The 21,919-nt window shown below is 54.1% G+C and overlaps 1 protein-coding gene across 3 annotated transcripts; it reads right to left on the reverse strand.

Moving 5' to 3' along the window:
• Positions 1–369: 369 nt before the first annotated feature.
• On the reverse strand, positions 370–16,755 carry LOC102461691 (dnaJ homolog subfamily A member 1-like). Of its 3 annotated transcripts, XM_075906915.2 has the most exons (8): positions 16,674–16,746; positions 11,900–12,048; positions 11,623–11,815; positions 8,919–9,023; positions 7,199–7,426; positions 3,919–4,149; positions 2,869–2,969; positions 370–1,620 (listed from the first exon to the last, which is right to left on the reverse strand). In XM_075906915.2, the coding sequence occupies exons 1-8, from the start codon at positions 16,744–16,746 to the stop codon at positions 1,393–1,395; spliced, it is 1,308 nt and encodes a 435-aa protein (XP_075763030.2). In that variant the 3' UTR covers positions 370–1,392. The 3 variants fall into 3 exon arrangements, with proteins under 3 accessions (XP_075763030.2, XP_075763031.2, XP_075763029.2); XM_075906916.2 differs by having other exon boundaries at positions 11,623–12,048; positions 16,670–16,755; XM_075906914.2 differs by having other exon boundaries at positions 11,623–12,048.
• Positions 16,756–21,919: the final 5,164 nt, after the last annotated feature.

Genomic DNA, 21,919 nt, shown 5'->3' on the forward strand with positions numbered 1-21,919 from the left:
GGCTGCTCTAACCACTCAACCACACTCTCTTGCAGTCTGCTACCAGGGGCTGTGGGCTTGTCAAACACAGGTCTGAGCTCCTCTCCCAGCCCATGAACACTGGGGTGGGGGCCTCACTCATCCCCCACTGCTACTATGAACAGTGTGGCAGATTTGCAATGGGATCAATGGTGGAAACTAAGCCTTTAGCTCTTGTTACTGTGCCTGGCACGGGGTGCTAAGACAGACATAGTTCATAGGCCTGGAGAGACCCAAGGGGAAGCAGCACAACGCACCACGGCCCAGGCAGACGAGAAAGGAAGGAGATTAAAACCCTGTAGCGTCAAGAGCCCGCTCTGTCCGATTCCAAGAGAATGCAAGGGCATGACCCTGAAAGAAAGAGCTGAGCCATGCTTTATTCTGGGATAGCGCATCGCTCAGGACTACCAGTGGAGGGCGTGGCAATTGCCAAGCACCCGCAGACAGAATCGATTCTTCACTGTCCTACACCGGGCGCACCCATTTCCACTGGCTCGGCATTTTGATCCCACTCTACACAGGCGTAAACAACCACAGGGCAAGGCAAAGCTCTGGGAATTGAGTGCTACCAAAGGGATCAGCAGTAGAAATCTGGGGAGCGGGTCCAGGCCTTGAAGCCCCTTCCCAGGGTCGCCAGGCGGATCCGATTCCAGGCTCAGGATGTAGCTAAGTCTCCCCGGGGCTCCTCGCAATCCCAGGCTTTCCACATTGTGTTCCTCGCCAAGGGGACGCGAATCAATGGCGAACCCAAGCGGACGGACGCGCCTCTGCGAAGTGGCTTTAACGCCTCCCCCTTTCGCGTCAATGTGCAAGAGATCTCCAAAGCGAGCTTTGCCGCTCAGGCAGCGGAGCCGGACAGTCCACCCAAAGCAGAGGAAGCAAAGCTCCCGGGGCAGATTACGAAACAGCGCGACGCTTTCGTGCCAACGAAAGCCGGTCGATTTCCCACGGAGCTGTGCGGAGAAGCCGGAAGGGGCTTAAACTGACAGATCTGATTCTCCATGACACTAAGGGTCTTTGATGCCTCCCATGGGCGTGGAGGGCCGTTACCCCCCTTTAAAGGCCTCATCATTGGGGTTTCGGCGCGCAGGAGAATCGGGCCCCGAGTCACCGCGCTGAATGATCCCGGTGGAGCTTGCTCAGGGATCACCACGATGCTCCTCCCAGGCAGCCCCTATTAGCTGCCCCCTAAACCCTTACACGGGCTCCGCCTCCCTTGAGTGGGACAGGGGACGCAGGGAACTCTGCTGGGGCTCAGCGGCGCCCCCCGGAGGAGTGGCCGAGCAAGGTTAACTATTTACATCCCTGAACCGCATGACCTTCCAAACCGCCCCCCCACCCCCGGCTCCAGGGAGGGGGAGGACGTCCGGGGGGCTATGACGTGTGGCACTGGACGTGCGGGCGCGAGGCATCCTCGAAGTCGTCTTCGTAGTAGGCCTCGCCAGCGTGAGGCTGCCACCAGTGTCCCGGCTGGGAGAAGTAGTCGCTCAGTTCCACTTCCTGCATGTTCTCCGTAGCCATGACCTCTTCCTGGGGCGGGAAGAAAGCTCGGAGCTGGCGGAGCCGGTCGGGGGGCAGCCAGCCTGGCTCTGGGAATTTCACCTGGGGGAGGAAAAAGGGAGATAGAGCCAGGCCTGAGGCACAATGGGGCAGGGAGAGTGGAAAACTCCCCGGCTCTCATCCCCATCTCCCCAACGCCCGGCTCTGCCCTCATCCTCCCTCCTGAGGGAAACGACCCCCCCCAGGTGAGTTACTGAGGCCTGGATCCTGGATGTGGTCTCCTAAAAGCAGAGCTGCTGCTAACAGCCCTGAAGCAGCAGTGGGCAAGAGATGGCCTGCAGGCCGCATCGGGCCTGCCAAGCCGTTTGAGCTGGCCTGCAGCCGCCCTGCCACACCTGCTCCCCCAGGCCAACTGAGCCCTGGCGGCGGGGGAGTGCGCCAAGTCCTTCGCTGTTCGAAATGGCTGTTGGCTCCCCCCCCCGCCAGGGGCGCATGGTGCCTAGACAGAGCCGCCAGTCATTTTGAACAGCAAATGACTTAGCACTCTCCCTTGCCCCCAGGACTCAACTGGCCTGGGGGTGGGGGAGCACACAAAGTCTCCTTCCCCCACCAGGGGTGGGCGGTACCTAGAGGGAGCCAGCCCTTCCGCCTGAAGCCCCACCCCTTCTACCTGAGAACCCTGCCTTTTCTGGGCGGAGCCAGCCTGCAACCACTACCCACGATGCATGAAGTGGCCCTCTGCAAAAATTATTGCCCACCCCTGCACTGGAGTCTAGTTGGAGGCAGCAGCTGACTCACGAGCCCCTGATGTGAAGTGGGCACTAGAGGGAGAGAACGAGTCACGAGGGGTGAAACCCACCATCCTCGCTGGGCACAGATGGCAAATCCCGTTTAACCAGCGAACTGCTTAAATGCAGGGGGGAGGGGAATGATCTCTTCCCGCGGGCAGGCTGCCAGTTACCTGGTTAACCATTCACATCCCCAGTGGCTAAGCCAGAGACCTTGCAGCTTCGTCTCTCCCTGCAACCTGGACCTTCCCACTAATTTGGCTGCATCCCACTTCTCCCAGAGCAGGGCGCCTCTTACAGGCGCGGCTCTGGGGCTCAGATCCTCACAGGGATGGGAGGGGGGTCTCAGCAGCTGTGAACCAGCCCGGAGTCATCAGGGATGGTCTAGACAGTACTGGGTCCTGCCATGAGGGCAGGGGACTGGATTCGATGACCTCTCAAAGTCCCTTCCAGTCCTAGTGGTCTATGATTCTATGAATGGGGCTCGGGCCAGGGACACCAGGTGGGGATCAGCCCGGTGGCCTCTGCGGCTCCTTGGAAAATGCCCCTCCCTGCCCCTCACCTGGAAGTGTATGACAAGCCGGCCCTTCTGGGTGGGGTTTCTGTAGACGGGCATGCCCTCGTTGGGAATGCACTTCACGGATCCTGGCCGGATGATGTCACCTATGCGGGATGGGAGGGGGGGGAGGTGTGTTAAAGCCAGAACATTTCACCCCCGCGCAGGACACTGGTTTGGCAACTCATGTTGCCACAGCCTTGCGGGGGCGGGGCAGCTCCCTGAACGACCCCCCTGGCTTGCAGGACTCCACCCTGCATCTGGAGCACAGCTCAGGAACGACAAATGGCTCTTTCACGCGGCTCCTGCCAGAGGAGGTTGTGAAGGCCAAGACTTCAACAGGGTTCAAAACAGACCTAGATAAATTCATGGGGGATAGGTCCATCCACGGCGATTAGCCAGGATGCACAGGGCTGGTGTCTCTCGCCTCTGTCAGAGGCTGGGAATCGGTGACAGGGGAGGGATCACTTGATGGTTCCCTGTTGTGTTCTCTCCCTCTGGGGCACCTGTCGGAAGACAGGATCCTGGGCTAGCTGGTCTGACCCAGTCTGGCCGTTCTTAGGTGATCAAGAGGAGCATCTCAGATGTCCACAATAACACGATCAAGGTGCTGGGGAGATGGGGGGGATCCCTAGATGAGCCCCCACAATGGTCTATGTGATGGGGGTGCCCAGCTGCAGGGCTTTGCTGGACAGACCTCCAAAGGAAGCATCTTATGGGTCCAACGTGCATTGGGGGCACAGGCCATCTCTAGCGGGCTGTCTGTAGGGTATGTTGTTGATTCCACGTGGTCACATGTAACCCGAGTCACATGACCAGAGGCCATGGTGCCGGGCACACAAATAAGTAAAGGTTAGGCCTGTCCAGAGAGGGTGGGTCTCACCCTCATGCGACATGGAGGGAAACTGAGGCACAGAGCAGGGAAGGGGCTCTCAGAGTTCAATGGGAGAGGTGGAACTAGAACCCAGGTGTCCGGTCCTCCATGCTTTAACCACTTCTCTCCCCAGCCCAGGAATGGAATCTGGGAGGCCCGATTGCCCCGGGTCACCATCTCACCTCGTGGCGAGGAGACAAGCAGGGTCCTGTTGTCCAGAGTGTGGACGACTTGCCGGAAGCCGCACAGAGCATCCACCAGGCTGATCTCCTTCCGGATGATCAGGTCGTTGCCGATGCGCCGGAATACCGGGTGCTCCTTCTGATCCAGGACGATGACCACATCCCCTGGCTCTAGGCCAGGCACCTGGTCCCCTTCCTCGTGGAACGTGATCCTCTGCCCATCCTGCATGCCTGCAACACCAACCCTGATCACTTGGTGCCCTAGATCACTCTACAGGCTGGTTGTAAAGGTGCCTGTCATTTTGACGTTCAAACTACAGACGCCCAAAAACGCCTTCACCCAGCACCGAAATGCAGCCACTTCTGGGGTGAAGCACAGCCACTGATTCTCAGCCACACAACGGCACAGGCCAGGAATCCCTTATGACAAACTACAAGAGGAACTTCTGGAGGTGTGAAAACACTGGGAACCGAAGATCTGATGGAGCAGATCAGAAATAGCAATCTGAATTAGAACTGGCTCTTTGATGCATCTCCCACAGTTCTTGCAGCACATATTAAAACCAGGGTGTAAAATCCTGTTTAACTGGTTAACTGGTTCAACAGTCCGGTTAACCGATTAAAGGGAGACAGGCGGCGGGAGGGCACTCCATCCGCCCCACTTGCAGTGGAGGGTGGGGGTGAGGAGAGGTGCTCCAATCTGGGGGACAGTGCTCCAAACTGGGGGGCTCTTCTGGACCTGCACAGGGCTGCTGGCTTCCAGCCTCAGGTGGACTGGGAGGTGGCAGTCCCACACGGGGTGGGAAGGCCACAGGTGGGGGTCTGCTCCCAGGTTAACCACTACCCGGTAAGAATGAGCAGTTCAGGGTAATACTTACTGAGTAATGGGTTACCCATTCACATCCCTAATTAAGACAGTATGATTTAGTTATTAACCCATCTCAGTTATTAGCTAATGAGGATGCTTTCACTATGTTTTTAACCAATTAAGTTATCAACTTGCACAAAGTTATTCTCACAACAAAGAAGTTAATAACAGATACATTAGTACTGTCCTGTAAGCTGTGTGCTTGTGCAGCAGCTCAGGAGAGATTCCAATGCTGCCCAGCTAATTAGCAGAGTGCCCACAGCTACACTGTTTCTACGGGTGGTGCACATTTGCATAAACATTGGTGCAGATTAAAAAATTATTCTGCACATAGATGAAAAAATGCACATGTAGAGGGAAAAGATTGGAGGGCACATTGCTGCCCTGTCATACTGATTAAATATGACTAATAGATCAATGACCTGGGGATCACAGTGGATGAGAAGCTGGATATGAGTCAACAGTGTGCCCTTGTAGCCAAGAAGGCTAATGGCATATTGGGGTGCATTAGAAGGAGCATTGCCAGCGGATCCAGAGAAGTGATTATTCCCCTTTATTCGGCTCTGGTGAGGCCACATCTAGAATATCGTGTCCAGTTCTGGGCCCCCTACTATGGAAAGGATGTGGACGTATTGGAGAGGGTCCAGCAGAGGGTGACCAAAATGATTAGGGGACTGGAGCACATGACCTATGAGGAGAGCCTGAGGGATTTGAGTTTGTTTAGTCTGCAGAAGAGAAGACTGAGGGTGTGTCTAGACTACAGGGTTTTGTCAACAAAAGTGGACTTTTGTCGACAAAACGATACTTGCGTCTACACTGCCGCTGAGTTCTGTCAGCATAACATCGACAGAACTCAGCAGTTTTGTCGATAGTGGTAAACCCTGTTCTACGAGGAATAACGCCTTTTGTCGACAGAGTTCTGTCGCCAGAAGGCATTATTGCATCTACACTGTCCTTTGCATCTACACTATCATGTCGACAAAGCGGCTTGCTTTGTCGACAGAACTGGATGTAGTCCAGGCGCTCTTTTGTCGACAGAAGCTTTGTCGACAGTATCTGTCGACAAAAGCCTGTAGTCTTGACGTAACCTGAAAGGGGACATGAGAGCAGCTTTCAAGGACCTAAAGAGCTGTTACAAGGAGGAGGGAGAATAATTTTTCTCCTTAACCTCTGACGATAGGACAAGAAGCAATGGGCTTAAATTGCAGCCAGGGAGGTTTAGGTTGGACATTAGGAAAAACTTCCCGTCAGGGTGGTTAAACTCTGGAATAAATTGCCTAGGGAGATTGTGGAATCTCTGTCACTGGAGATATTTAAGCGCAGGTTAGACAGACACCTGTCAGGGATGATCATTCTATGGTCCTGCCATGAGGGCAGGGGATGGGACTTGATGACGCTCGAGGTCCCTTCCAGTTCTAGGATTCTGTGGTTCGATGTGATTTTCTGGCATCAAGAAGTTGTCTCAAACACTGGGCAAGAAATCAGGGAGGACAGACAGTATCCCAGGGCTTCACAGGAATAAAATCATAGAATCGTAGGACTGGAAGGGACCTCGAGAGGTCATCAAGTCCAGCCCCCCGCCCTCAAGGCAGGACCAAGCTCCGTCTACACCATCCCTGACAGATGTCTATCTAACCTGTTCTTAAATATCTCCAGAGAGGGAGATTCCACCACCTCCCTTGGCAATTTATTCCAATATTTGACCACCCTGACAGTTAGGAATTTTTTCCTAATGTCCAATCTAAACCTCCCCTGCTGCACTTTAAGCCCATTACTCCTTGTCCTGCCCTCAGAAACCAAGAGGAACAAATTTTCTCCTTCCTCCTTGTGACACCCTTTTAGATATTTGAAAACCACTATCATGTCCCCCCTTAATCTTCTTTTTTCCAAACTAAACAAGCCCAGTTCATGAAGCCTGGCTTCATAGGTCATGTTCTCTAGACCTTTAATCATTCTTGTCGCTCTTCTCTATGGTGATCACACTGGTCACCATGCAGCAGGGGCATGGCCTAAACAGGAAGGGGAGGGGCTACCCCATATTGGCCTGGGGGCAGGGGAGCAGTAGGGCCTCCACGGGCTGTATCCACCCCTTGGTGGGCTGAATCTGGCGCACGGAGGCTCTTTTGCCCACCCCTGACATACTGGGATTTTCATCCAGGGATCTCCAAGCCCTTTGCAAAGGCATCGCTTGGCCCTGAGCACAGGACGGACGCACACAGGGGATCGAGGACTTGTCCAGCCTCACGTGGAGAGAATGCAGCGGAGGGCTGGGAGCAGAAGCAAGAAGCCCAGAGTCCTGCGTTAAGGCCACAGGACCATGCTGGCTTGTGGGTGCAGGAACAGAACCCAGGCTGCCTCACCCGCGCAACCCTCTCTCAAGCTCCCAGGACCCAGACAGCGTCTTGGCCTCACCTCTGTCCAGGTGGACATTCAGGATCTTCTTCTCCCGCGTCACCCTCCTGCCGTTGCAGGTGAGGCAGCGATCCAGGGGCCGGACCCACTCGCCCTGGCCCTGGCACTGCGAGCACATGGTCTGGATCTGCTGGATCATGCTGGGTCCCAGCTGGTGGACGTGAAACTCCATGCCGGTGCCGTGGCATTTGGGGCACCTGCTGTTGACGCCTTCCCGGACCCCGCAGCCTGTGGGTGAGGGAGGGGAGACAAGACAGAGGGTGTCAGGCAGGGCGGAGGGTGGTAGTCTCGGAGTCAGCACATTGCAGGGCTTTGAGGGGCAGCTCCCGCATTGCCCTTAAGGGCAGGGTAAGCAGGCGCACGCCACAGACGGCCAGGAGGCACTAGCCAGGGATCTAGGAGCTCTTGGCAGACGAGGGGAGGGGTGGAGCAAAATCCCCATCCTTGTTGCCCATCTAGTGCAGTGATTGCTCACAGGCTGAGCTGGGGGGTGGAACCCAGGAGTCCTGACTCCCAGGGCTGGATTAACTCTTCAGGGATTGGGGCTACTAGATTTATGGGGCCCTCTAGGCTCTGGAGTGGGGTCGGGGTGTAGGGGGGGGCTGTGGGTTGCGGTAGGAGGGTCAGTACGGGAGGGATGCAGGCTCGGAAGTGGGGCAGAGGAGTGTTCCCTGTAGGCTGAACGCTTGTCAGGCTGCCCAGGAGAGATTTAAATGCCACCTAGGTGATTAGCAGAGTGCCCATAGCCGGCAGCCTGTGTTTCTACTGGTGGTGCACATCTGCACCTGCCACAGTGCGCACAACATGATTTATTTTGCACAGGGAGGAAAAATTAGAGGGAACCTTGGCAGGGGATGAGGCTGCGGTCAAGGGATTTGGAGTGTGGGAGGAGGCTCTAGGCAGGAGGTTGGAGTGCGGGGGTCTGGCTGGGAGTTTGGATCAGGGCTGGGGTTTGGTGGGAATAGGGCGAGGGAGGGGGTTCAGGGATGGGACAGAGGCATCAGTGCAGCTCCCCTTTGGTGTGGGCAGAGAACCAGGTGGCTCCGCACAGCCCGTGTTTGATTGCAGACAGCGCCCCCCCCCCCCAGAAGCTCCCATTGGCTGGGAATCGCAGCCAATGGGAGCTGCAGGAGTGGAGCCTGCAGGAAAGGGCTCATTGTGGCGAGGTGACTCAGGAGGGAAGAGGAACGGCAGCACGTGGACCCAACTCACTGCCAGGTAGAGCTGGCCCAAAACTCAGCATCCAGGGACATTAATGGCTGCAGCTTAAAGGGGGTCCCCTCAGCCCAGGGCTGCAGCTCCTAAAGCCCTTTTCTTAATCTGGCCCTGCTGACACCCAGTCCCCTGCTCTAACCACTAGCCTCCACTCCCCTCCTAGACCCAGGAACAAAACCTGAGCCTTGACTCCCAGCCCCTTGCTCCAGGCTTCCTCTCCACATATGCATGGCAGAGTCTCCGTAACCTGAGAGGCAGACCCAGTGAGAAGGGCTGTATTTGAGTATGGCAACGCCCCTCCCCACTTCCCCAATTTCAGACTGCCCCTAAACCAGGGTCACGCCTGGTGCTGCGCCAAATGCACATGGGAAAGAGCAAGTCTCAGTAGGCGCCACTCCTGTTCCTCATCGGATGGGGCCTGCAGGGTTGAAGCTGCGCACTTCCCCCCTCCTTTGGGGCCCCGACTCTTGCAGGGCCCCAGATCCAGAGCCGGAGGCTCACTCACCATTACACTTGCTGCAGATGATGTTCTTCTGCACGGACAGCTTTCGGGTGGTGCCGTTGTAGAGATCCTCCAGGGTCACCGAGAGAGGGTGCACCACCGTCTTTCCTGACCACAGGACAGAGAGAAACCAGACGCCCATCACGGACATGGCTCCACCCCTATGACTCCCCACAGAGACAGCAGGCTCTCCTCACCTCCCGCCATCTCCAATGCTTTACAAGCTACATCCATACAGGGATCGCTTTGCCCAACCCAGACAGGCAGCCCCCTCTGGGGTGGAAAGCAGCAGCTGTTTGACAGAGAAGAGCAACGCTGTGCAGGGATGACTCACCCAGCCCTGACATGCAGCCATTTCTGGGGATGGAATGTGGCAGCCATTTAAAACACATCCCGCAAGAGGTTAGTATCAAAACCGTCCAGTCCCCAGGCTAGCTGCACCCTGGACCCTCTCCTGTCTCTGAGGGCGCCGATCCAGGTGACATACCTCTCCTGCTCTTGGACTGGATACCTGGGCTACAGTTCTGAAACCAACCCTGAGAGCAGGTCTGATTGGGTTTGAGCCATGTAATTCTTCCATTCAAGAACCACGGCCAGTGGTCAACATAGAGTCCAGACAACTGTCTTAAAACTGAGTATCATTCAATCTTAATAGCAAACCAGGAAATGTGTGTGTGGTGGGGAGGGGGGAATTTCAACCCAACAGTCAGCCTACAGACCCCTCGAAATGGAGGAAGGCCCCATGAAGGGGAGGTGTCTCCCTCTTGGAATACTCGACAACTCACTGGCATCTGCCCTCCCCCAGCCAACGACCTTGTAGCTGGGTAGCGATCTGTCCCCTCCCAGCCTTCGCAAGAGCCAGCAATTTCAGCACCGTCATGACTAGTGCATGGGTTTGGTTTCTTCCCTTCCTGGCCTGTTTACCGGGTGGCTCCCAACCACCCTGTAATTAAGCTGACCCACCTATGTACCCAGTCACCATGGCCGTGTAGTCACATGGTAATCCTGTCCCATGCCCAGGTCACGCAGTCCTTCTCATTTAATCAGAGCGCCCCTTTCTCTCTCACGCCCTGCAGTTAATTGAAAGCTCCAGGGGAATTTGGAGAGTCAGGGTGTAATTACTTGAGTGTGAATTTGGACAGCAGCCCAGAGCTAACCCCTCCGGTTGCCGTGTGTCGAACCACACAACACAGGTTCCTTGCTATGGGGCTGGAATGAACCTGAGGGGGGAGGGCTCCATTTGAAAAGGGGCCACCCAGGCAACACAGCGCCCCCTAGGGCTACATGGCGGGACTGGAAGAGAGCCCTCCATAGCCTCTCCATGCGACACTCAGGGGCTGTGTCTACACTGGCAAGTTATTCCAGAAAATCAGTCACTTCTCCGGAAAAACTTGCCAGCTGTCTACACTGGCCGCTTGAATTTCCGGAAAAGCACTGACGATCTAAAGTAAAATCATTAGTGTTTTTCCGGAAAAGGGCCAGTGTAAACAGCACAGTAGTGTTTTCCGCAAAAAAGCCCCGATTGCGAAAATGACGATCAGGGCTTTTTTGCGGAAAAGCGCATCTAGACTGGCCACTGACGATTTTCCGGGAAAAGTGCTTTTCCGGAAAAGCGTCCTGCCAATCTAGACGCGCTTTTCCGAAAATGCTTTTAACGGAAAACTTTTCCGTTAAAAGCATTTCCGGAAAATCATGCCAGTGTAGACGTAGCCAGGGTGTGTCTAGACTACAGGGTTTTGTCGACAAAAGTGGGCTTTTGTCAACAAAACTATACCTGCGTCTACACTACCGCCGAGTTCTGTCGACAGTAAGTCGACAGAATGCGGTAGTTTTGTCAATGGCGGTAAACTTCATTCTACGAGGAATAACGCCTTTTGTCGACAGCGTTATGTTGAAATAAGGCGCTATTGCATCCACACTGCGCTTTTTCAAAAGAAAGCGTCTACACACTCTGTTGAAAAAGCGGCTTGCTTTGTCGACAGACCTGGCTGTAGTCTAGACGCTCTTTCTTGACAGAGGCTTTGTCGACAGTATCTGTCGACAAAGCCTCTTTCGAAAAAAGCCTGTAGTCTAGATCTACCCCCAGAAGAGATTCTCAAGGAATCCTGTCCAGGCTTCCACCGATTTAAGGCAGCAGCTGATCACAGCCCACCGTGGCCTTCGCTGCCTAAGATACTCATCCAATCCTCAGCTCAGCAGAATGACTCTGGACTCGTCATTCCTTTCCCAGCTTGCCTTCAGCAGTGCCGATATTAGGGATGTGAAGGTTTAACCAGTTACCTGGTAAGCTTCACACCCAATGGGTAAGGCTTCCCGGTTAAGGTTAACTGGTGGGGCTGGAGCAGCCCCCTGCCTGGGGAGGAGAAGGGGTGGGGGGGGGGGGTGTTCCAGGCCAGCGGCAGGCTGGAGATCCCCCCTCGTGCGCCCCCTCCCTCAATCGGTTGGGCGGTAAAACAATATGTTTAACCTGTTAGCCACTTAAATGCGATTTTACATCCCTGGACAATACACCACATCAATGCAGCCTCTTGCTGCAGGAGCTGAACCTCCAGGGTGCCTCTCAGAGCCAGCCCCCCTGTCTCCCTGAGCACCTGTCCCTCCCAGCTCAAGATGACCTCAGAGCTTAACCCTGGTCTCCAGCATGTGTAAGCCCACCCCGTGCCACCAGCACAAACCTCTCTCTATCCCAGGAACCCATCCCAGGTACCTCTCCTCTCTCCCCGGCCAGGCATCCGCGCCCCTCCTCCGAAGAACATGTTGAATATGTCCATCGGGGACCCGAAGCCTCCTCCTCGGCCTCCCACGCCGCCTTCTTTCATGGCCCGCTCGCCGCCCCGGTCATACAGCGCCCTCTTCTGGGTGTCTGACAGCACCTCGTAGGCTTGCGAGATCTGCTTGAACTGGGGAAAGGCAAAGAAAGTGAGAGGCGCCGCCTGGCCCTGCTCACCTCCCACGGCAAGGGAACCGCTGCCCTCGCCACCTACCCGCTCTCCTTCATTGGGGTTCTTGTCGGGGTGGTACTTCAGCGCCAGCCGCCGGTACGCTCGCTTGATCTCGTCCAACGTGGCGCCCGGCTTGACGCCCAGAAGGTCGTAGTAGCCCGTTTCTTTCACCATCTTTCCCTTCTGATGTCCTGGGGGAGGGGGACAAAGCAGGTTCCAACAGGGCCCAGTGCTGGCGCTGTACACAGCTGCTGGCTCGCCTGGACTGCTGCACTTATCTGAAGAGGCTCCATGCCCAGAGCTGCCAGACTAACATACCTGTATGGCCCCCAATACTACAGTATCTGAATACCTCAAACTCTTTAATCCACGTGAAGCAGGGCTATGCTATCTTCATTGTAAAAATAGGGAAACTGAGGCACAGAGAGGCTAAGGAACTCACCCAAGACCATACAGGCTGTCTGTGGCAAAGCTGGGAATTGAACTCAGGACTCCCAAGTCCCCATGGACATACCCCCGCCCATGGGACTGAGTGGCACTGTGACCCTCACCACAAAATGGCCCCAGAACAGGAAGCTGAACCCAGCCCTACAGGACAGGAGCTGAGTCAGGTTCACTCTGGTCCCTGCCCATGGGGAGCCTCAGTTTCAGATTTCACCCCCCGAAAGCCTCGGCATAGCCCTGCTTCTGGCCTTGAAATCTACTGATCAATGCCAGTGACGATGGTGGGTTTGGCCATACAGATCCTGGCCTGCTGGGAACTACAGGGCCCTCTCCAAATCCACCGCACACCCAAACCCGCAGGCAGGAATGAGTTTTCAATCACTGGGGATCAGGGCTAATGAAGGACAGTTCTCTGCATGTGGCAAGGGGCTGGACACAGATAGGGCTAGGCTAGTCTCCAGGCAGGGCGTGGTGGGGTCTGCTGACCTAGCGAGTACTGCAGCCCGTGTCTTTAAATGCTGGGGTGCGGCAGGTGAAGTGGGAACAGCTCTCAGTCTTGGGAAGCCCCTCCCTTCCTGTGCTCCCCTGTTGAATCCCTCCCCCACACTTCTTTCCCAGCTCCCCTCCCCCGCAATCCAGGGTTGCTAAGCCTGGTTAGTGCCTCCTACCAGCCTGCCGGGGCTGGCACACAGGAAAGGCTCTTGGTTCAGGTCATTAGCAAAGCAGCTACCTTGCCTACAAGCAGCCAGTTGGCCCACAGCAGCGGCACTGACATGGAGGAGCAAGGCAGCTCACCCTGGGCACTAGAAACTCCCCTGCGATTATGTTACCAAAGAGGGTTGAATAACACAGCACTGGCAAACGGTGGCTGCCTGATGCTGCACGCTCCCGACGGGGAACAAGTACCCTCCGCTGCTCTGGAAGTCGAGAGGTCCTGAGGGTACTCAGGAGCTCCCACTCAGCACCAGGCAGATCTCAGACCCTTGACCGGGTGCTGTGCTTCTGGAATCTGGGAGCCGATTTGAAAGCACAGCACCCGGTCTAGGTCAGACAGAGCCCAGCTTGGACTGAGTTGGGCGGATTCCCAGATCCGTGCCCTTGTTACAGACCCCCTGGGCCAGGATCCCTGAGAAATTGGGGGGCTCAGAGTGAGCTACACATCCAGGAGCTTAAGTCTGAACACAGCATGATCTATTCCCTTCCTTGACCCCTGGCACCATCCAATCTGCACATGTTCACATGCAAATGCCCTTATCTTAAAAGCTGCAGCTGGAACCTTGGCTTGGGCCAATTTTATCTAGGGATGTTTAAACGTGTTTACATACAGGGGGGAGGGGAAAGAAGGAAGCTGGTGCTTGTGGGAAGCTAGCTTTTAAGCTGGCTCCCACTTCCCCACACCCCTCTGCTGCCTTTGTATCAATACCAAGGCAGCAAGGGGTGCATGTGTATAGTATAGACTAACTCGGCTACCCCTCTGAAGCTGCAGTATAGTCGTTAGGATTAATTGATGAGCCCAGGCTTATCAGTTAATCATGTAAACAGGGACAGGGTAACATCCCTAATTTAAATTGGCTCCACATCAATCAAATCCACATGAAGCCCCATCCATAGGGGGTGAGTAAGACTAGTGTTTCTCAACATTTTTTTTTTTTATAAAGTACCCCCTTTTCAAAAAAAGTACCCCCAGGACCTACAGTTTTCAGACACACACATTTTTTTCTACCATTGCAACACGTGATTAAACAACTTAATCGTAGTCGGGCGGGCGATGAAATTTTTGGGTGTAAAAAGTACAAAAAGAACAAAGCACTGTAAAACTTAAAACAAAAATTCAGTTTTCTCCAAATTTCAATTGTGTTGACGTACCTGTCAGATTTCTGTCGAGTACCCCTAAGGGTACTCCTACCACTGATTGAGAAACACTGAGTTAGACCCTTACCAATTTCAGTCCTATTGAAACTCAGTTCAAAGGGCAAAGAGACTGCAGCTTGGGCTACAAGTTTCCTTCTAGGGATGTGAATGGTTAACCGTATGCTTCCCCATCCTGGTTAACTGGTGGGGGCTGAAGTGCCCCCCGTTAATTGGTTAACAGGCTAAACATTATGTTTAACCTGTTAACCAATTAAACAGGGTTTTACATCCCTACTTTCTTCCCCAACAACTAGGGCCAGATGTTGGAAGATTCACCCTGGACAGGTTAAACTGGCTAGCCCAGGACCAGACATGAAAGATGGTGAGGCTTCAGGATAACGCCCTGGTGACAGGCCTGACAATCCTCAGCTTTTGGCAGTTTCAGCAGGGTGCTTTCTGTGGACCATGCTGGGGTGTAACAGCCTCAGGCTAGGAGAGACCTAATAAGATCAAACCTCCACCATCCTGCAGGAAGGAGTTTGTGTCTCCTCCTCCTCCTCCTGCATGTGTGGAGGATCTTTGCTACTTCAGTCCTCCCACAGCCTGTGTTTTTAGGGTTCCCGTCTTACATGAATAGCTACTCCTCCTCAGGATTTATCCAGGTCACAGGCACAGGGCTCTGAAGAGCAGTTATGAAACTGACCAGAATCTTGTTAATTACAGTCCAGGCAAAGCTCTCCAGGAGCATCTGCCTGCAAACTGAAGAACATAGGGCTACTCTGTTCCTATTTGGCTGGTTTTTCTTTGCAACTTTAAGGGCTGTTAAAATGAAAGCTGAAGGTGTTGTAGAGGCTGCGGGGAAAGGCACCTTCAACTCAGGAGCGTTTGTGGGGGTTTTTCCCAAGAGAACACTGGGAGTATATCAGGACAATCCTGTCCACAGATGCTCGGAGACTATGGTGCTGAGGAACACACAAGAACCTAAGTAGACTAAAACAGCCCTCTCTCCCCACAGCGGAGACCCCCAACATCTGCAGCACAGAGCTAAGCTTGCAGAAAGCAGAGTGATCTTTTGCTCGAGTTAAGCACTGCTTCAAACCCAAGCTAGCTGGCTCAGCATGACAGGGAGCTGAAATTGGGGTGCTGCTGATGAAATGGGGACTAGCTTGCTTGAGTTCTCTCATCATGCAGCCGTTCTCTTTGAGCTAGGCTCACTCACATTGGTACAAACTCCTCTATGGACTAGGGATGTGAAAGGTTAACCAGTTACCTTCACTCTTAATGGCTGAGGCTTACCAGTTATGGTTAACCAGTGGGGGCTAGAGCAGCCCTCCACCCCCTATGGGCAGGGAGCTGCTCCAGCTCCACAGGGCCTGCCACAAGAAAGGGGTGCACCATGGGCAGCAGAGCTCTGCCCTGGCCAGAGCAGCCCCTGGCCGCAGTGTGTATGTGGGGCACTCCAGCCTGGCTGTGGCGGGGGGTGTTCCAACCCAATGGGGCTGGAGTGTTCCCCCTATTTCATTGGCTAACCAGTTAAACATAAAATTGAACCGGTTAACTAACTAAATGGGATTTTACATCCCTACTATGGACCCACTTATATCCTTTCAAAACTGGCTAGGTCAGTTTAACTCATGCATGTAAATCTACCCACAGAAGCTAACGCAATACAGTAGAAAAGAGTTCGCACCCAGTTACACTGGTTTAACTAAACCTGACACCGGCTCCACTAAATCTGTTTTGAAAAATGCCCCTTTCATTAAACAGAGCCACTGTGCGCCTCGCCCCGGCACGAGCCTAGTCCCAATGGCACCGTGGCACAGAAGCATTTCTGCACTGGCCTTCTCAGCAGCCAGGCCAAGGGAAAGGCAGAGCTGCCAAGGTAGGGGGAAGCCAACTAACCCGAGTTAACTCTGCAGGGAGGACAGGCAGAGCCCTGGGGAGGCAGACCCCAGCACAGCAGTGGATTTAGGATTGCGGGGAGGGGTGACACCACCCAGAACGGATTTTTCTAGACACCCAGCAGAGGTAGCGCCATCCGCCCCATCCCTGGAGGGGCGCGCACGCCCCACCCTCTGCTCCAGGGGGCAACAAGGGACCAGTGGCCAAGGGGGAGGCTTCCCCCTGCTGCGCCTGGGGCAAGGCGGGGCTGCCCCGTTCTCCCACCTGCTCTTGGCAGGGGGGGCTGGTTTCGGGGTGACACAGCACAGAGCCCAGGCCCTGCCCCCTGGGGGGGGGGGTTCTAGACCCTGGGATGTGGGAGGGACTCAGGTATCTAGGCACTGGCCAATCAAACTCTGGGGGGGGGGGTAACCCTGGCAACCAGAGGGCTGTGCGGGGTTTCCCAAGGGGGCATCAGTCCCTAGGGTGGGGGAGGGACCCAGGCGCCCGGGGAGGGTGTAAAGCCACGGGGGGGGGGGTCCCCAGGGCTCCCATGGGGGGAGGGACCCAGGAGTCCGGGGGGCACCGACGGGGGGGGAGGGACCCAGGTGTCCGAGCCCCCCCCCGCTCACTTACCCACCGACGCTCAGCTCCTTTCCTCCCTTCTCTTTCCGAACTCTCTGGAAGCCCGGCCGCGCCCCCTCCCCACCCATTGGCTGCCGCCCAGCCCCGAAACACGCCCCTCTTCGCGTCCGCATCGCTCATTGGCTCCCGTCCCTCCCGAGCTCCGCCCGGGCGGAAGCGGCCGCGCCCCCTCTCCTCCCAGCTCACTCATTGGCTGGAGTTCCGGCGGGGCGCCCGCCCTCCTCCCTGACAGCTTGTGAACCCGCCTACTCCTTTCTCGGATTGGCTGCCGGGCGGGCCTCCTCACGCATGCGCCCCAGCCTTTGGGTTAAGTCACGCCCCTCGGAGGGGCATGCGTTGCTCTGATTGGTGAGGCCGCTGGAAGGTTTCCACCAATTGGATCGAAGGGCGGCGATTTCAAACTTTGCCTGGAGCAGGGGGCGGGGGAGAAGAAGGGGAAGGGAAAGGAGGGGGAGGGGAGGCAGAAGAGAGGAAGGGGAGGGGAAGAGAGGGTAGGGGAGGGGGAGGGGAGGAAGAAGAGGGGGAGGGTAGGGGGAGGGGAAGGGGATAGGGGAGGGGGGGGAGGGGGAGGGGAGGAAGAAGAGGGGGAGGGGAAGGGGGGGAGAAAATAGGGGAGGAAGAAGAGGGGGAGGGGAAAGGAGGGGGAGGGGAAAAATAGGGGAGGAAGGGGAGGGGGAGGGGAAAATAGGGGAGGAAGAAGGGGGGAGGGGTAAGAAAGGGGGAAGGGAGGCAAAAGTGAGGAAGGGGGTAAGAAAGGGAGAAGAGGGGGAAGGGGGAGGGGAGGAAGAAGAGGGGAGAGAGAGAGAAGAGAGGAAGGGAAGAGAGAGACAAGATAGGAGAGGTCAGGGGGTGGGGACGGTTCAGGCCAGGGCTCTGTTAGGTTTCCCACATAGGTTTTGTGCTGGCTGGTTAATGTCATTGCCCCAGTCCCTCTCTGCACTGTGTCTTTCACCTGTTGGGGGTCTTTCCTGCTTGAGGATTTAATGGTGATCCCAGTGGTTTCAGTTCACGGACCACCAGGCCAATCAAAAATGTTCATGGACCACCTCCTTTTTGAGACATGATAAAAAAGAGCAGACCACAAACATTTTGGTTTGAAATGTATTTCTTACCAACAGATTTTTGGTGCCTTCCCACGCTGTGTGACTTTGGACAATGTTCCTATGGACCACCAAAAAAGTCACCGTGGATCACCAGTTGAGAACCACAGCACTAGTTGAAGGTTTCTGAAATCATGGGCATAGCAAAGGCAGAACGAAGCAGATCCAAAGTTTAAGTCCTACAGCCCAGGAGAGGAGATGAACAGCCTGGATACAAAAAGCTAACCAACCAGATAAACAGGAGGGTGTGTAACTAGACAGCTGCCCTCCATTTGTTTTTAATAAATTACATAGTTAACCGTGGAACACAATGCCACAAGATATAAAAGGTTCAGGAAGATTGCATCTACACAGCAAGCCCTTATTTCAAAATAATGTTGAGCTGGAAGACTTCTTACTCCGGCTCTTGTAACCCACATTTCACGAGGAGTAAGGGAAGTCGAAGGGACAGTGTTCTTCCTTTGACCTCCTGCTGTGCCAACAGTGCCAAACGTCAAATTAAGCTATTCTGACTTCAGCGATGCAATTGACGTAGCTGAAGTTGTGTATCTTAATTCCACTTTTACCCTGCTGTGTAGATGTGCCCTTACGGTGTGTCTAGACTACATGGATCCGTCGATGGAGCCATGTAGATGAGCTTTCTAGACATAGGGAAATGAAGCGGCAATTTAAATAATCACCGCTTCATTTACATCAAAATGGCTGCCGTGCTATGCCGATCAGCTGTTTGGCGGCACAGCGCGGTAGTCTGGACACTCTGCAGTCGACAAGGGAAGCCCTTGTCAACCGCCCCTTTATGCCTCGTGGAAGCTTCCCTTGTCGACCACAGAGCGTCCAGACTACCACGCTGTGCCGCCAAACAGCTGATCGACACAGCGCAGCAGCCATTTTGATATAAATGAAGCGGTGATTATTTAAATCGCCGCTTCATTTCCCTATGTCTAGAAAGCTCATCTACATGGCTCCGTCGACGGAGCCATGTAGTCTAGACGCACCCTTAGAGCAGTGGTCTCCAACCTTTTTAAGCACAAGATCACTTTTTGAATTTGTCGGTCCAGGATCTACCTCAAACCCAAATACCCCTGCTCCACCCCTTCATCGAGGCTCTACTCCACCCCCTGGCCAAGGTCCCACCCTCCTCACTCTGTGAAGATGGGGTACCAGGGAGGGGGACAGAGTGACATCAACACCCCACTGGCTCTGTCTCCCCCACCCTGCACAACAAGCAGGAGGTTCCCAGGGGGCAGCTCTGAGGCAGGAGCAGAAGAGCAGTGTGGGGAGGGGCAGCTGAAGTGCTGGCACTTGATAGCCTCCCAGCCAAACCAGTCAGGATCATCTCTCAGAGGCTCCAAGATCTACCGGTAGATCTGGCTCTACAGGTTGGTGATCACTGCCTTAGAGACTAACCTATTTATTCAGGCACAAGCTTTCATGGGCAAAAAACTGATGGGGCTGTGTCTAGACTGGCAAGTTTTTCTGCAAAATCATCTGCTTTTGCGGAAAAACTTGCCAGCTGTCTACACTGGCCGCCTGAATTTCCGGAAAAGCACTGACGATCTCATGTAAAATCATCAGTGCTTTTCCAGAAAAACTATGCTGCTCCTGTTCAGGCAAAAGTCTTTTTCCGAAAGACTTTGGCGCAAAAGGGCCAGTGTAGACAGCATAGTACTGTTTTCCGCAAAAAAGCCCTGATCGTTAAAAAGGCGATCGGGGCTTTTTTGTGGAAAACCGCATCTAGATTGGCCACAGACGCTTTTCCGCAAAAAGTGCTTTTGCGGAAAAGCATCCTGCCAATCTAGATGCGCTTTTCCGAAAATGCTTTTAACGGAAAACTTTTCCGTTAAAAGCATTTTCGGAAATTCATGCCAGTGTAGATGTAGCCATGAAGTGGAGTTTTGCCCAGGAAAGTTAAACCCAAATAAATAGGTTCATCTTTAAGGTGCCACAGGACTTCTTGTTTTCAGAAGATACATGCTGACAAGAGAGAGAAACTTTCATGCTTCATGGCATCACACAATCACTAATTTCCAGGGGTCAGGAAGGAATTTCAGCTATCGGCCTTGTCATGCCACATTAGTCCACTGGGGGGTGTCTTGCTCCTTTCTCCACAGTGTCTAGTGTTGCCTCCTGTGGGAGCCACATTACAGGGCTTAGTGGACCACGGGTCTGATCCAACCTGCAATGCCTTGGGACTGATTTTACAACCATCTGTAAACAGATAAAGATGACACCATAGGGCAGTAATAATGGAACCAGCGTGACGGCAGCCCGGGATATTGCTGGAAAAATGCAGACTGCAGCTTTTATTTGCACAGAGCAACAATAGGGTGAAATGCCAATGTCTCACTATGCCCTAGCATGCTCATTGTGAGGTCAGAGCCTAGGGACGGCTGTCTCTCTCCTGGGCTGAGAACATTTTTTAATTAACCGGGCTTGAAAGGAACATAGCAACTTCAGAACAGGGAAGGAGAGATCAGGGGAGGGAGATGGAACCCATGGCGGGGCTAACAGTCCCTGGGTTTTTAATCACCTTGCTCTGGTGGTGTAAAAGAGCCTTCCAGTTGATGGGAATAGCCCCTTGAGAATCTGCACAGGCCGGGGGGGTTGCTGGCCACTCTGGAGCTGATGTAAGAACGTCCCCTGCATCAGTCCCTCTTCCAGCCTCCAGCATAGATGGCAGATCAGCTGTGTGTCTGGGACCTACTGCACTGTGGCTATTCTCTGCTTCCAGCAGCCCTGGGGTGGAGTAAGAGCACCCATGAGGCTGCTCTAACTTACACCAGGATCTAATGAGACCCCTGCCAGGGTCCCAGAAAACAGGGGCGCAAAAGGGGTCTTAAACCCACCTTAACCCCCTCCATGTCCCCCCAGATACAGTCATGGAGAGTATTTCTATAGATTTAAACCATACTGCTGGAGCGACGAATATTCCCGTTTGGCTCAAATACGGCAGTGACAGTCACTTTAGAAATAACTAATGTAGACATCTGGATTAGATTTAGAAAGGGAAGCTAGATTATGTCCCCTGAGCCCCAGGAGGATGGCTGCAGAGTAACAGAGAAATTCAATTACTTTATATTTCTACCAGATGAAGGCAATCAAAGTGAGGACAAAAAATTGCCTGCGCAGAAGATCTGGGCTTTATTCCTAGCTCTGCCACAGCTTAGGTGACCTATAGCAAGACACAGCCCTACTCTGTGCCAAGGTTCCCTCTAATCTTTCCTGGAGTTTTTTTTCCACTCAGGTGAGGAATATTTTTATCTGCACCAAGGCACGTGTGAAAGTGCACCACCAGTCAAAACAAAAAACCTAGCTATAATAGAGTTTAAAGAGAAGCTAGATAATTTCATGGAGGTTAGGTCCATAAAAGGCTATTAGCCAGGGGATAAAATGATGTTCTCTGTTTTGTCAGAGGCTGGAGAGGGATGGCAGGAGACAAATCGCTTGATCATTGTCTTCGGTCCACCCTCTCTGGGGCACCTGGTGCTGGCCATTGTCGGCAGACAGGATACTGGGCTAGATGGACCTTTGGTCTGACCCAGTATGGCCGTTCTTATGTTCTTATGTTTAGCTGTGGGTTCTCTGCTAATCAGCTGGGTAGCATTTGAATCTCTCCTGAGCAGCTGCTGAAGTACCCACCATACAGGGAACACGGCTCTGTGCCTCAGTTTCCCCATATGCAAACCGGGGATAATGATACTGGCTTCTCTTGTAAAGCAGTTTAAGAGCAGTGGAGGAAAAGAGGGGGATAAGGGCTAGGGATTATTTTTGTGTATAAAAATATATGTTTTACAGAGTGTGCTCTGCACTGGAATAAGATTTGGCCTCATCACAGTGACCTAAGATCAGGAGAGATCGCATGCATTTGGATTACAATAGCACTCGGGTATGTCTACACAGGAAATCCAGAATAACCTGCAGCAGCAACTCAGAGCCTGGCTCTACAGACTGAGGCTTGCGTGATGATCCACACTGATGCTCTGGTGCAGGCAGGAGCTTGGGCTTGGGTGCCTGGGTGGGGAGTGGCTTTCGAAGTGCCCAAGCCCCATGAACTAGAGTCTGGAGCCCTGAGCTCTGAGATTCCCAGGTCCTGTCATTGGGGTTTTGTGCATGTGTGGGGGGAGGAGGGAATAGGTGCTGT

Source organism: Pelodiscus sinensis, chromosome 22, assembly GCF_052426305.1.
Source record: "Pelodiscus sinensis isolate ZL-2025 chromosome 22, ASM5242630v1, whole genome shotgun sequence".
NCBI lineage: Eukaryota > Metazoa > Chordata > Testudines > Trionychidae > Pelodiscus > Pelodiscus sinensis.

Excerpts from the sequence above, each read along its gene's own strand:
- LOC102461691 (XM_075906914.2), bottom strand. The coding sequence starts at position 16,746 with ATGGGTGGGGAGGGGGCGCGGCCGGGCTTCCAGAGAGTTCGGAAAGAG. Across the intron at positions 12,049-16,673 it reads AGGAAAGGAGCTGAGCGTCG|GACATCAGAAGGGAAAGATG; the intron begins GTGGGTAAGTGA and ends CCCCTCCCCCAG. Across the intron at positions 7,427-8,918 it reads CATCTGCAGCAAGTGTAATG|GCTGCGGGGTCCGGGAAGGC; the intron begins GTGAGTGAGCCT and ends CCTCACCCACAG.